This window comes from Hypanus sabinus, chromosome 10 (genome assembly GCF_030144855.1).
Source record: "Hypanus sabinus isolate sHypSab1 chromosome 10, sHypSab1.hap1, whole genome shotgun sequence".
Lineage (NCBI taxonomy): Eukaryota > Metazoa > Chordata > Chondrichthyes > Myliobatiformes > Dasyatidae > Hypanus > Hypanus sabinus.
The window spans coordinates 65,639,803-65,653,276 of NC_082715.1; the positions used below are offsets into that span (position 1 = coordinate 65,639,803).

At 44.2% G+C, this 13,474-nt stretch overlaps 1 protein-coding gene across 1 annotated transcript; it reads right to left on the reverse strand.

Annotated features, from left to right (window-relative positions):
- Positions 1-8,250: 8,250 nt before the first annotated feature.
- On the reverse strand, positions 8,251-12,170 carry LOC132400298 (uncharacterized). Its single transcript, XM_059981261.1, has 2 exons — positions 10,183-12,170; positions 8,251-8,864 (listed from the first exon to the last, which is right to left on the reverse strand). The coding sequence occupies exons 1-2, from the start codon at positions 10,554-10,556 to the stop codon at positions 8,306-8,308; spliced, it is 933 nt and encodes a 310-aa protein (XP_059837244.1). The 5' UTR covers positions 10,557-12,170; the 3' UTR covers positions 8,251-8,305.
- Positions 12,171-13,474: the final 1,304 nt, after the last annotated feature.

The following is a 13,474-nucleotide window of genomic DNA, read 5'->3' on the forward strand; positions in this document are numbered from 1 at the left end:
CCTATGTCACCTATTTCCAGGGATTTGATTTCATTTTTTAGAATCCCCTCTGCTTCCTTGCCTTGCCTTTTGATACAATGTGTAGCTTTGAATGTTAAGCTCCCAAGAATGATCTGCTTTGAGCCATGACTCAGAGATGCACATGACATCATACTTACCAAACACCAAATACGTTGCCAGATCATCTACCTTATTTTGCAGACTGCATGCATTCAAATATAACACCTTCAATCCTGCGTTCATCATCTTTGTGGAATTTGGCTCCCTGTTGTTCTTCAACTCATCCTACTGACTGCAAAGTTGCCCTATCATCTACACAAGAGGGTTTGCAGATGCTGGAAATCCAAAGCAACACACAGAAATTGCTGGAGGTGCTCCGCAAGTCATGCAGCATTTGTGGAAATGAATAAACAGTTGATGTTTTGGGCTGAGACCATTCTTCAGGACTGAAAAAGAAGGGGGAAGATGCCAGAATATAAAGGTTGGGGGAGTTGAAGGTGGGCAGGAAAGGTAAAGTACTGGAGAAGAAGCAATCTGGTAAATGGAAGAAGGAGGGGAGGTGATAGGCAGGTGAGAAGAGGTAAGAAGGCAGAGTGGGGAATAGAAGAAGAGTGAAGGGGGAGATAAGGGGGTAAAAAAATACTGGAAGGAGAAACTAATATTCATTCCATCAGGCTGGAGGCTCCCCAGACAAAATATAAGGTGTTGCTCCTCCACCCTGACGGTGGCCACATATTGGTGGAAGAGGAGGCCACGTGCAGACAAGTCGGAATGGGAATTGGAAATAAAATGTCTGACCACCAAGAAGTCCCACTTTTGGTGGATGGAGCAGAGGTGCTCAATGACCTCAACAAATTCACAGGTGAAATGTTGCCTCACCTGGAGTGACTGCTTAGGTCTCTGAATGGAGGTAAGGGAAGAGGTGAATGAGAAAATGTAACATTTCTGTCACTTTCAGGGAGATGTGCCAGGTGGGAGATTAGTCAGGAAGGAAGAGTGGACACAGGAATCACGGAGGGTGCTATTCCTGCAGAATGCAGAGATGGGGGAGAGGTAAGGTGGTAGGTTTCCTCTGAAAATGGCAGTAGTTGTGGAAGATGATGCATTGGATGCAGAAGCTCATTTGCTTGCTCATAGGTAAGGACAGGAGGAACTCTATCACTGTTATGATGAGAGGAAAAAACCTATTGTGTCCAGTACTCCCGATGCAGCCTCTCTACGTTAGTGAGACCCTTTGCAAATTGGGAACCATTTTGTTGAGCACCTCCACTCCATCTGCCAAAAGCAGAAATTCCTGGTGGTCAGCAATTTTAACCCCTGTCCCTATTCCTGTTCCAACATATCAGTCTGTGGCTGATTCTCTTGCCATGATGAGGCCACTCTCAGAGTGGAGCAGCAACACCTCATATTCCATCTAGGTAGGCTCCAACCTGATGATATTAACTATTTTTATTCCTATCCACTCTTCTTCTATTCCCCACTCTAGCCTCTTAGCTCTTCTCTTCAACTGCCTATCACCTCCTCCACTTGTCCCTCCTTCTTCCTTTTCTCCGATGATCCACTCTCCTCTCCTATCAGATTCTTTCTTCTCCAGTTCTTTACCTTTCCCAACCACTTGGTTTCTCATCACCTTCCAGCTAATACTCCTTCACCTCCTTCCACCTTTTTATTCAGACTTGTCCCCCCTTCCTTTCCAGTCCTGAAGAAAGATCTCAGCTCAAAATGAGCACTGTTTATGCATTTCCACAGATCATGCCTGACCTGCTGAGGTCCACCAGCATTTTGTGTGTGTTGTTCTCTAGGTTACCAGGGTGCTGTTATTTTCTAGTCCAAAATGTGTATTAGGATTCAGAAACACCCAATGTCCTGTCCAAGCATAGGATCATGCTTACATGTTAATGTAATTGTGAATTGAATTGAACTGTTTTCTTTTCTCTGTATTGGAGCCAGGTAAGCTCTTTCTTTCACAGTGATGAAATCAAAGGCACTGGTATGATTGTAAAGAAAATCTATGCAGAGAGGTTAATGATTTCCTCATGAATTTTCTTCCAATTGTTAAAAGGTTAAGTTTATCTCCACTGTGCCCCTGGATAGCTGGAATCCACACTGTGATTTGGGCTGAAGTTCTTAGCAAACTGAATACTGTTCAGGTGGAATGTGTCAACGGCTTTCTTATTGGTAGGAAACAGGAATATCCCCATGTGGCTAATATAGAAGGTATTGCCTCCTCTTTTAAAACAGTCATGATTATGGCACCTCTGAGGATTCTGAAACGCCCTTACATTCCCAAATCCGATCAACAAGGCTGTGAATTAATGACTGAAGATCTTCATCACCAAGCTTTTGGATTTTGCAAGGTTACTGTCTCCTCTTTTAACCTTGCTATTTTCGAGTTGGAATGTGACCTTTTAATCTTCTCGTGTCAAGAATGCCAGCAATGCCAGAATGAATAGACGACTATAAAATATCTTTAAGAGTACTGACTTCAAAGTAGATGAAAATATCTTTCTCGTGTTCATTCCATCAGACACTGGCTGCCTGTTTGTCCTTGATAAACTCACCTCTGTTTATCCCTTGTGTGTTTGGGAGACAGGTGGATCTCGATATTACTGAAGAATCCATACACATTAAGGCTGTCCAAGAGTTGCTGGATCTTTTGTGCTTGTTCCATCAATTCTTTAAGTCACATGTTTACTTCTGGTTTTTCTGTTTTCATGTTTTGATAGAGCAACTTCCTTGTCTTAAAGCAAGAGTGGACACCATGAAACTTCCCAAAGTGCCTTCTTATCTGAAGTTTATTTGGTCTACCTAGAATCTGAGCAAGCTTTTCACTCCTCTAATCTTCTAATGCTGCCCAGAAGCAGCCAAATGATGGAATGTACACCATTTATTCAGTAGACTATAACAACTAATTGAAGAAATTACATTGCCAATGCAAGTATCCAGGAAAATAAATGTGAAAATTTTCCATTTTATCATTCCCGAGAAGCAATTAAAATTTCCAGTGCCTTCAGTAAGCTGCAACAGAAAACCGTGCTTTCTCCTAAATGGGGGAAATTTAACTAAAATCTCCAATGGGGAGCACGAGAAAATGGTATATATTTACCACTAATTATTTAGTGGTATCTTACTTCACTAAATATCAAAAATTCAGTGGAGGGCAAAACCTGGAAGAATATACAGCCAACATTTTCTCAGTATGGCCAAATACTGAGATAATGAGGATGTTTTAATGAGGATAAATCTGCCCCTTTCCCATATTGTAACATTCTTACATTTGATATCTTATTGATTTTATGCTACAGAGAATATTGCAAGTAGTAACAGGATTTTGTACTACCAGTATTTCATGGATTTAAAGCTCTATATCAATAGGTTGTCCATTGATATTCATTCATATCATTGTGAAAGTGAAAGCATGGAGATGTAGGAGTAATGGGAGCTATGTTTATAATTATTGTTGAACGTATGAAGACACTTTGTGACACACAGCAGAACTTTAATTGCCAAAGTCAAAGCCAAATCCAACCATTATATCATCATAAATGTTTCCAACTTCAGAAGGCAGTCTGGCAATGAAGCTATTTGTCATTAACCCTGAAAAGTCGCCTTAATTTATAGCTTAGTTCAGTGCAGAAGAAAATATCTAAGGTCTAAGGAGCCAGAAATCTTTAATGGAATCAAAGTGTAGTAGGAGTAGAGGAGGATTTGACACTGTTATTATGAGAAACAACAATTAGAAGTACTCTTGCTGCAAGGAATCAACACTAAACATGCTGAAAAAGAAAATTCACAATCCGAACAGCATAATGGCTAAGTAAGAATTAAGAATAAAACATGGGCAGTTTCATTTGTCTCATTATTACAGGGACATTGATGAGAAAGAAAAAACTGCTGACAGATGGTACTTGAATCTACATTGATCCAGTTGATCATTACAAGGTAGATTATCTTGTTTACTCTACATATAGTTTTACAAGGGCTCATTTATGAATTGATTAAAATGAAGTATATTTTTATCTGCACAGACCTTATTTACCTGACTATTCAAACAATGAGAAGTGTGAAACTTGAAACAATGACTTTTGTTGGTTCAGTAGGAGTTCAACTGTGGATATGTTTAAACAACAAACTCAATTGGTTGGATAGATTTACTCAGACCAAATGTCTGATCTAATCAATGAGCTTAGCAAAATGCCAGAATAAATATCACAGAAAATTCAGAAGATATGGAGAAAAAATGATGATTGTTTTTAAATTACTTGAATGAACAGCAAATTGCATTGATAACAGTTCGAATGAAAACTCAAACCACTCAAAATCCACCTACAGGAACCAGATTTACATGGACAATAATAAGATAATATATTGTAAATAAACTCCTTTGTTCGCACATCCCTGGACAAAATGATACCTGTACTGCTTGCAACATTACCAAAACTATTGATAGCAATGTGGTCAAAATGTGGAATCCATTTTTGTTTGAAAGTTATCTCATTTCAATTAAGGTACAATGCTTTCCTCTGAAGTAGAAATTTAAAAAGAACAAATATCATTACGCCTGTTTCTAATTCCAGTAATCAACTCTCAGCTCAGGTTCAAATGTATAAATGCAACGTATGCTGCAATACCTCTAAATTATTAGGATGGGATCATGTTATTGTTTTCAAAATTAAAATGATTACAAAGAAACACAACAATGTTCTTTTAGCAATTTAGCAGACAAAACCTGATGAAATTTTCTCTGAAATATATAACTGTACAATTGTTTGCAAAGGGTAGGCAATAAAGGTCATTCAGTGCAAACTATCAATTCTCAACAGAAACCTCTCTAGCTTTTCCTAGTTGAAATTAAACCAGACATTTTCAAATAATTTTTAAATAAATAATTTGAAGCAGACACATATATACTGTATATATAAAACAGAAATCTCCCTAATCAAAATGCAGTACTCCATTTCCAATTTACTCTATTCTGTCTTCCATACATTGTTTATTTCTTAGCTTAACTGCATTAAATGATACTGCAATGCAATAAGCACTTACTTTAATTCTCCCAATTCTGTAGAAATGGCATTTGAGTTTCTCCTTGGCTACCCTTTTAGTTATTAGAACAGAGCTATTTGGATTTCAAACCTCACAGAATTTACTGGAAATAATGAGTGGTGATTTTAGTAGTCTCTTAAGTAGAGTAAATTTTCTAGAGAGATTTCAGCTGAGCCTGGCATACTTGTCTGATTTACAAAACCTGAAAATGGTGGGGTCATAAAAGCAATAAAATCCACGCAATGATGTTGTATACTATGAAGAATTTAAGAAAACTGAGAACTCATTTACCCATACTATTTTTTTGGAAGATAGTGTCATAGAATACGGCAGCACAGAAAGAGGCCCTATGGCCCTTCTAGTTCATGCTGAACTATTAATCTGCCTAGTCCCATCGACCTGTATTCAGACCTGAACCCACCATCTTCCCCCACCCCCCGTCTATGTACCCATCCAAATTTCTGTTAAATGTTAAATTCAAAATCCACACATTTCCACTGGCAGCTCATTCCACACTCTCACCACCCCCTGAGTGAAAAAATCCCCCCTCATGTTCTCCTTAATATTTAACTTTCACCCATAACCCATAACCTTCAGTTCTAGTCTCATCTAAACTCGGTAGCAGTGAAAAGTAATAGTACACTGTTTTCTTGAAGCTTTTCAATAATTGTACTGAAGGTGCACACTCGGGGTTCTTAGCATTGTTGGATTTTCATCCACTGACAAAGGAATAATAATAATAATTAATTTGAAAATCAAGGTGATTGTTAACTTTCAGGGAACCCTACAGATGTAAGTGTTTATATACTCCTGCTGACCTTGTGCTGACCTTGTCCAGCAGACGCCATGCATTTGGGAGCGATTGTGAAAGAAACATTGTTGAGTTGCACCAATCCATCGTGTGGATGATACACATGTCAGTCATACCATGCTTGTAACATAAAGTATATTTATAGTGGTAGATTGAGCGCTGATCATGGGGGCTACTTTGTCTGAAATTATTTATAGGCACAAAGTGAACTCGGGAATGGTTAAGTAAACATGTGGGCTATTTTTTGAATAGGAATGCAAATAATAAATAAGCAATGCATTTAGAATTGTAAATACTTTCTCATATTATAAAAAGAGACATAATTGAATGTGGACATGTCAGTAATTTGGCTGGATTTTTTCAGTATGCAGCTTTTGCTATTTGTGATTGAGCTGACTTAGTTATTTTCTCATTTTAGACATAAAAATCATCCTTACAAAAGTGAAATGATATGTGTTTTTACTCCTACAATTAAAACCATACAAATGAAATGGCAGAGCAGACTTGATGGGCCAAATGGCCTAATTCTGCTCCTATATCTTATGGTCTAAATAAATTACAGAGGGTTGGGGCTCTGAAGTTTTCAAACTGAGAACGTAATTATATTTCTGAACACTGTGAAGAGAACCAAGTTTTCTATTTTCTGTTCCAGGAGGGATCTTAATTTTAGTATTACTTGTGGTGATGAAGTTCTACTGATGCCTTTTTTAATGCATGGTTTATCACAATGATTTATTACCTCTTTCAAAAATGCCCCTAGGATTCTCCTCAATCACAGAGGAACCAACTTGTCACTGCGTTTCTACAGCCTGGGGTTCAGCTGCATCTCAACCTCTCTGCTAACCCAATATTGGAGGATCTATACTCTCTTATACACAATTACTGTATGGCTCCCATCCTTTGTTTGTTATTAGCTCTGGTTCGGAAGAACTGCATGTTTTCTCCAAGTGGCTACAACACAGGTAATGCTCAGCAAAGCACTTGCCACATGACATTTGTGCTGTACTGGCCTCGATAGTGCCCAATATATCTTTAAGGAGCGGTGCCTCGGAAAGGCAGCATCCATTATTAAGGACCCTGATCACCAAGGACATGCCCTCTTCTCAATGCTACTATCAGGAAGGAGGTACAGAAGCCTGAAGGCACACACCCAGTGATTCAGGAACAGCTTCTTTCCCATTGCCATCTGATTTCTAAATGGACATTGAACCTATGAATACTACCTCGAATAAGAGAACATCTGCAGATGCTGGAAATCCAGTCAGCCAAGATCCTCATTGGGACCTCAGTTGTTTCTGTTTTTGCACTACTGCTAATTTAACTATTTTATATTCATTTATTTATCTATACTTACCATGTACTGCATTGTACTGCTACCACCAAGTTTAAAAAATACACAACATATGCCAGTGATAATAAACCTGATTCTAATTCTCTGCAGATTCCAACAATGCAGCACCAGTAGGCTGAGAAATTCACCCAAATCATGCCCTATTAAATCATTATCCATTAAAATGAACAGGAGATGCCTCTCTCCCTCTGTGTCTGTGTGGCTTATGTTTTTTTGCAAATCTTTACTTTTTTTTTAAAACAGGATTGAGTCCTAAGTAATTTTGGATAAATTGTAATGTCATAGAAAACTGCACACATTCAACTTCAGCAGGAGTTTGGTCTCATTGGTTGTCAAATAGTTGCACAGCAAATTAACCACTTGCATGTGGAGAGATCCTGCTGGCATTGGGCCTCATTGATGGCCAAAGACGATGCTCTGTGCCACACTTGGAAAAAAATGCATAGTTCAGGGTGCAGACCAGCAGTGGTGAGAATGTCGTGCTGGAGGTGTTCCAACAGTAGCACAGAGATCAAGATTAAAAAGTAGTGCCTGAGAAAGCAACAAGCGAAACGGTAATATTGCTTCACACAACAACAGTAAATCAGATTAAGGAACTGTAATTTGACATTTGAGAACAATATCACTTTGCTTGCAAAAGCAAAATGAAGTACAAAATTGATCAAAGTATATGTACGTCACCAAAGAGACAAAACTAGGAACAAGTGCTTTCTGAGTGCAGAGTTCCAAAAGGAAGTCACTGACACAGGATATAATAGCTTCCCTGCGTAGGAAGGTTTATGTTAACATTAGCCCAAATCAAATTAATATTGTTTGAGTGAACTTTGTTGTGTGTTCCTGTTTGAATAAAAAGGCAAGACCAACAGGCATTGGGAACCTTGATTTGAGGGACATTGAGACCCTGATTAAAAAGGAAGTGCATAGTGATGCACCATCAATAACTCACTCTGAGACGTAAAGGCGAGATATCGGCTTTTATTGACTGGAAGAAGGAACCAGCAGGGAGTGACCATCATACTACATCCTGGAGACTGAGGCCGAGCATCAGACCTCAATCGCCTTTATACAGGGGCCTGTGGGAGGAGCCACAGGAGCATTCAGCAGGGGACGTGTCCAGACAGGCACACGCAGTTCACCACATTCACCCCCACTTTGTTTAAAAGCGTCCCCATGTGGCGAAGTTTCTTACAGGTCAAGTCTATCAGGTGGTCGAATCTGTCGCTGCGATCTACGTAGCACCGGCTGTGATTGCACAGATGCTGGCGACATTGGTGATTGCACAGGAGATGGAGGTTGTGCTGGTTCCAGCTCATGCATGTGCCTGATATATATGCGTACGAAACGCCCGGTATATAAGTTTTGTGAGGAGTCTGTGTAGGGCCTGGTGAGCACGGTGTCGCCACAAGTACAGGGTTCATAGTTACCGGAGAGTGTTCAGGGTAGTGGTCTGCTGCACCTGCGGGCGCCAGGTCGCGGATGGAGACCGTGTCCTCCCGCCCATCAGGTAAGACCACGTAGGCATACTGGGGGTTCGCGTGTAGAAGGTGAACCCTCTCGACCAGCGGGGAGTATTTAGTACTCCTCATAAGTTTCCGGTGCAGCACTGGCCCCTGGGTCGTCAGCCAAACTGGTAGGGTGGTCCCAGTGACAGACTTCCTGTGAAAAGAGAATAGGCGTTTGTGAGGGGTGGCATTGGTGGACGTACATAACAGAGAGCGGATAGAGTGGAGTGCCTCAGGGAGGACCTCCTGCCATCGAGAGACCGGCAACCCTTTTGACTTAAGGGCTAAAAGTGTGGCCTTCCACACCGTGGCATTCTCCCGCTCCACCTGTCCATTACCCCGGGGATTATAACTCGTGGTCCGACTGGTAGCAATGCCCCTAGCTAGCAGGTACTGGCGCAGCTCGTCACTCATAAAGGAGGACCGTCTATCACTGTGGATATAGCAGGGATACCCGAACAGAGTGAAGAGCTGGCGCAGGGCTTTTATGACAGATGTGGCAGTGGTGTCGGGGCAGGGAATGGCAAAGGGGAACTGTGAGTACTCGTTGATAACATTGAGAAAATAGACATTGCAGTCAGTGGAGGGAAGGGGGCCCTTAAAGTCAACACTCAGTCGCTCAAAAGGGTGGGTGGCCTTGACAAGTTGCGCCGTGTCAGGACGGTAGAAGTGTGGTTTGCACTCAGTGCAAATTTGGCAGTCCCTGGTCATCGTCCCGATGTCCTCCAGGGAGTACGGCAGGTTCCGAGCTTTCACAAAATGGTAAAATCGGGTGACCCCCGGATGGCAAAGTTGTGCATGAAGGGCGTACAGCTGGTCGAGCTGTGTGCTAGCACATGTTCCCTGGGATAGGGCATCAGGGGGCTCATTGAGCCTGCTAGGCCGGTACAGGATATCATAGTTGTAGGTGGAGAGTTCTATTATCCACCGCAAAATCTTATCATTTTTGATTTTGCCCCGCTGTTGGTTGCTGAGCATGAACGCAACTGAGCGCTGGTTGGTCCGCAAGGTGAACCTTTTGCTGGCGAGATAGTGCCTCCAGTGCCTAATAGCTTCCACTATGGCCTGGGCTTCTTTCTCCACCGTGGAGTGCAGAATTTCAGGGCCTTGAAGGGTACGAGAAAAGGATGCTACTGGCCTGCTTGCCTGATTGAGGGTAGCAGCCAGAGCGAAATCGGAGGCGTCACACTCCACTTGGAAGGGAATGGTCTCGTCCACCGCATGCATCGTAGCTTTGGCAATGTCCTCTTTAATGCAGCTGAAGGCCATGCAGGCCTCAGCAGAGAGGGGAAAAGTGGTAGACTTGACTAGGGGGCGGGCCTTGTCTGCGTAATGGGGGATCCATTGGGCTTAATAGGAAAAAAAAACCCAGGCACTGTCTGAGGGCTTTGAGAGTGGTGGGAAGAGGGAGTTCTAACAGGGGGCGCATACGGTCGGGATCAGGGCCAACGACCCCGTTTTCCACGACATACCCAAGGATAGCAAGGCGGGTGGTTCCGAACACACACTTGTCCCTGTTATAAGTAAGGTTCAGAGCTGCGGCCACTTGGAGAAATCGTTGGAGGTTGGCGTTGTGATCTGGCCAGTCATGACCACAGATGGTGATGTTATTCAGATAGGGAAAGGTGGCCTTCAGTTGGTACTGGTCCACTATCTGGTCCATTTTCCTCTGGAAGACAGAGACACCATTCGTGACACCGAAAGGGACGCGCAGGAAGTGATAGAGCCTGCCGCCTGCCTCAAAGGTGGTGTAGGGGCAGTCCTGTGGGCGGATGGGGAGCTGGTGATAAGCGGATTTCAGATCTATTGTCGAGTACACCTTGTACTGAGCTATCTGGTTGACCATATCCGCGATGCGGGTTGGGGGTACGCGTCAAGCTGCATGAACCTATTGATGGTTTGACTGTAGTCCACCACCATCCTATTTTTCTGCCCAGTCCAAACAACAACCACCTGGGCCCTCCAAGGGCTTGTGCTTGGCTCAATGATCCCCTCCCTGAGCAGTCGCTGCACCTCTGACTGAATGAAGACCCTGTCCCCCGCGCTGTACCTCCTGCTTTTAGTTGCCACAGGTTTACGGTCGGGGGTCAGGTTGGAGAACAGCGGTGGGGGAGGTACCTTGAGGGTGGAGAGACTGCAAATGGTGTCGGTAGTGCAGCTGTCGGCATGGTGCTGGATGGGATGTGTGGAGCCATGTGTGTGTGTGTGGTCAGTAGTGATGAAGTCCCACAAAACTGAGGATTCCGGACAGTGAGTGGTGGGAGGGGCCCGTCATATACCATAGTCACACTTTCAAGATGGCTCTGGAAGTCCAGCCCCAATAGCACAGGTGCGCACAGTTGAGGCATGACCAGTAGCGCAAAGTTCCGATATTCTGTGCCTTGCACCACCAATGTCGCTACACAACCCGCCCGGATGTCTGCGGAATGCGACCCAGAAGCCAAATTGATCCTCCGACTTACCGGCCGTGTTGCAAGTCCACAGCGTTGCACTGTGTCCTGGTGAATAAAACTCTCAGTGCTGCCCGTATCAAACAGGCATCTAGTCCTGTGCCCCTCCACCAGGATGTCCATCATGGACCTTGCAATCTGGTGTGGGGCGCTTTGGTCGAGAATTACAGTGGCCAGAGTTGAACCGTCAGGGTACCCGGTAAGCATCGGAGGGTCGGGGGCGGGGCGTGCTGACGCCGACAAAGATGGCAGCCCCCACGTCTCACCCGCAGCGCTGCACTCCACTCATAGTTTAGACTTACAGACCTTGGCAAAATGGCCCCGCTTTCCGCAGCTGGAGCAGGTCGCTTCTCGCGCTGGGCAGCGTTTTGGGGGTGCTTTTTGAGTCCACAGAAAGCATGGGCTTCTGACGGGCTGCAGCCGTGGTTGGGTTCGGGGAGCTCGTGGAATTGCGACTGGCAGTGGCGTTGGTGAATTCGCTCCTGGGAGCCAGCAGTGGCGGGGTCTGAGGTGTCCACGGAACCGGCGGGGAATCACGTGACTGGACAGCGTTAGCGTTGTGCAGAGCAGCTTCCAGAGCGTTGGCCATCTCGATCGCCTAGTGTAAGGTAAGATCGGCTTTTTCCAGCAGCCGCTGGCGCACGTACACTGACCTCAGTCCTGTCACAAAGGCGTCTCGTACTAGCAGCTCCGCATGCTGTTTCTCCGTGAGTGTCTTGCAGTCACAAGTTCGGACGAGTGTCTGTAGTGCTCGGAGAAACTCGGCGCTCGATTCTCCAGGCCGCTGTCGCCGGGTAGCTAAACGATGTCTTGCGTAGACGGTGTTCACCGGCCACAGGTACTGTCTTTTGAGGATGTCCAGTGCCCCATCGTAGGTTGGCAGGTCCCGGATAATGGAATAAACTTTTGGGGTGACCCTCGAGAGGAGAATTCTGTGCATAACGGCAGGGTCAGTTGCACAAACCTCCTCCAAGTATGATTGGAAGCATGCAAGCCAGAGTTCAAAAGCATGAGCTGCTTCAGGGTCTTGAGGGTCCAAATCCAACCTTTCCAAATGTAAAACGGATTCCATGTTTTAAAACTTCCAGTCAATAAAATTGATGCATCATCAATAACTCACTCTGAGACGTAAAGTCGAGATATCGGCTTTATTGACTGGAAGAAGGAACAAGCAGTGAGTGACCATCATACTACATCCTGGAGACTGAGGCCGAGCATCAGACCTCGATCGCCTTTATACAGGGGCCTGTGGGAGGAGCCACAGGAGCAGTCAGCAGGAAGCATGTCCAGACAGGCACACATAGTTCACCACACATAGCAGGTTAGGCAGCAAGGAACAACTGAGGCTCTTGAGGAGCATAAGAAATGTAAGCGAGAAATAAGAAGGGTTAAAAGGTAAGAGCTTCTTCTGGTAGACAAGGTGAAGCAGAATCCTAAGGGCTTCTACAGATATGTTAAGAGCAAAAAGGATAGAAAAAGACAAAATTGGCTCACTTGAAGGTCAGCATAATCATCTATGTATGGAGCTGAAAGCAATGGAGATCTTAAGTAACCAGGAGGAAATCTACAGATGCTGGAAATTTGAGCGATACACACAAAATGCTGGTGGAACACAGCAGGTCAGGCAGCATCTATAGGGAGAAGTGCTGTCAATGTTTCGGGCCGAGACACTAAGTGTCCCTTAGGTTCACTTCACCTGTGAGTTGGCTGGTGTGGTATACTGCGTCCGGTGCTCCCAGTGTGGCCTTTTATATATTGGTGAGGCCCGATGCAGACTGGGAGACCGTTTTGCTGAACACCTACACTTTGTCTGCCAGAGAAAGCAGGATCTCCCAGTGGCCACACATTTTAATTCGACGTCCCATTCCCATTCTGATATGTCTATCCATGGCCTCCTCTACTTTCAAGATGAAGCCACACTCGGGTTGTAGGAACAACACCTTATATACCGGCAGGGTAACATCCAACCTGATGGCATGAACATTGACTTCTCTAACTTCTGTTAATGCCCCTCCACCCCTTCTTACCACATCCCTGATATATTTAATTTTTTCCCTTTCTTTCTGCCCATCACTCTGCCTGATCTCCATCTCCCTCTGGTGCTCCCCTCCCCCTTTCTTTCTCCCTAGGCTTCCGGTCCCATGATCTATCTTCTCTAGCTCTGTAACCCTTTTGCCAATCACCTTTACGGCTCTCAGCTTCGCCCCACCCCCTCCGGTCTTCTCCTATCATTTCTCATTTTCCCTTTCCTCTCCTACTCCCAAATCTCTTACTACCTTTCCTTTCAGTTAGTCCTGACGAAGGGTCTTGGCCC

Coding starts and splice junctions, on each gene's coding strand:
- LOC132400298 (XM_059981261.1), bottom strand. CDS start 10,556: ATGGTCAACCAGATAGCTCAGTACAAGGTGTACTCGACAATAGATCTG. Junction 8,865..10,182: donor ACCCGCCTTGCTATCCTTGG/GTATGTCGTGGA, acceptor CTCTTTTCACAG/GAAGTCTGTCACTGGGACCA.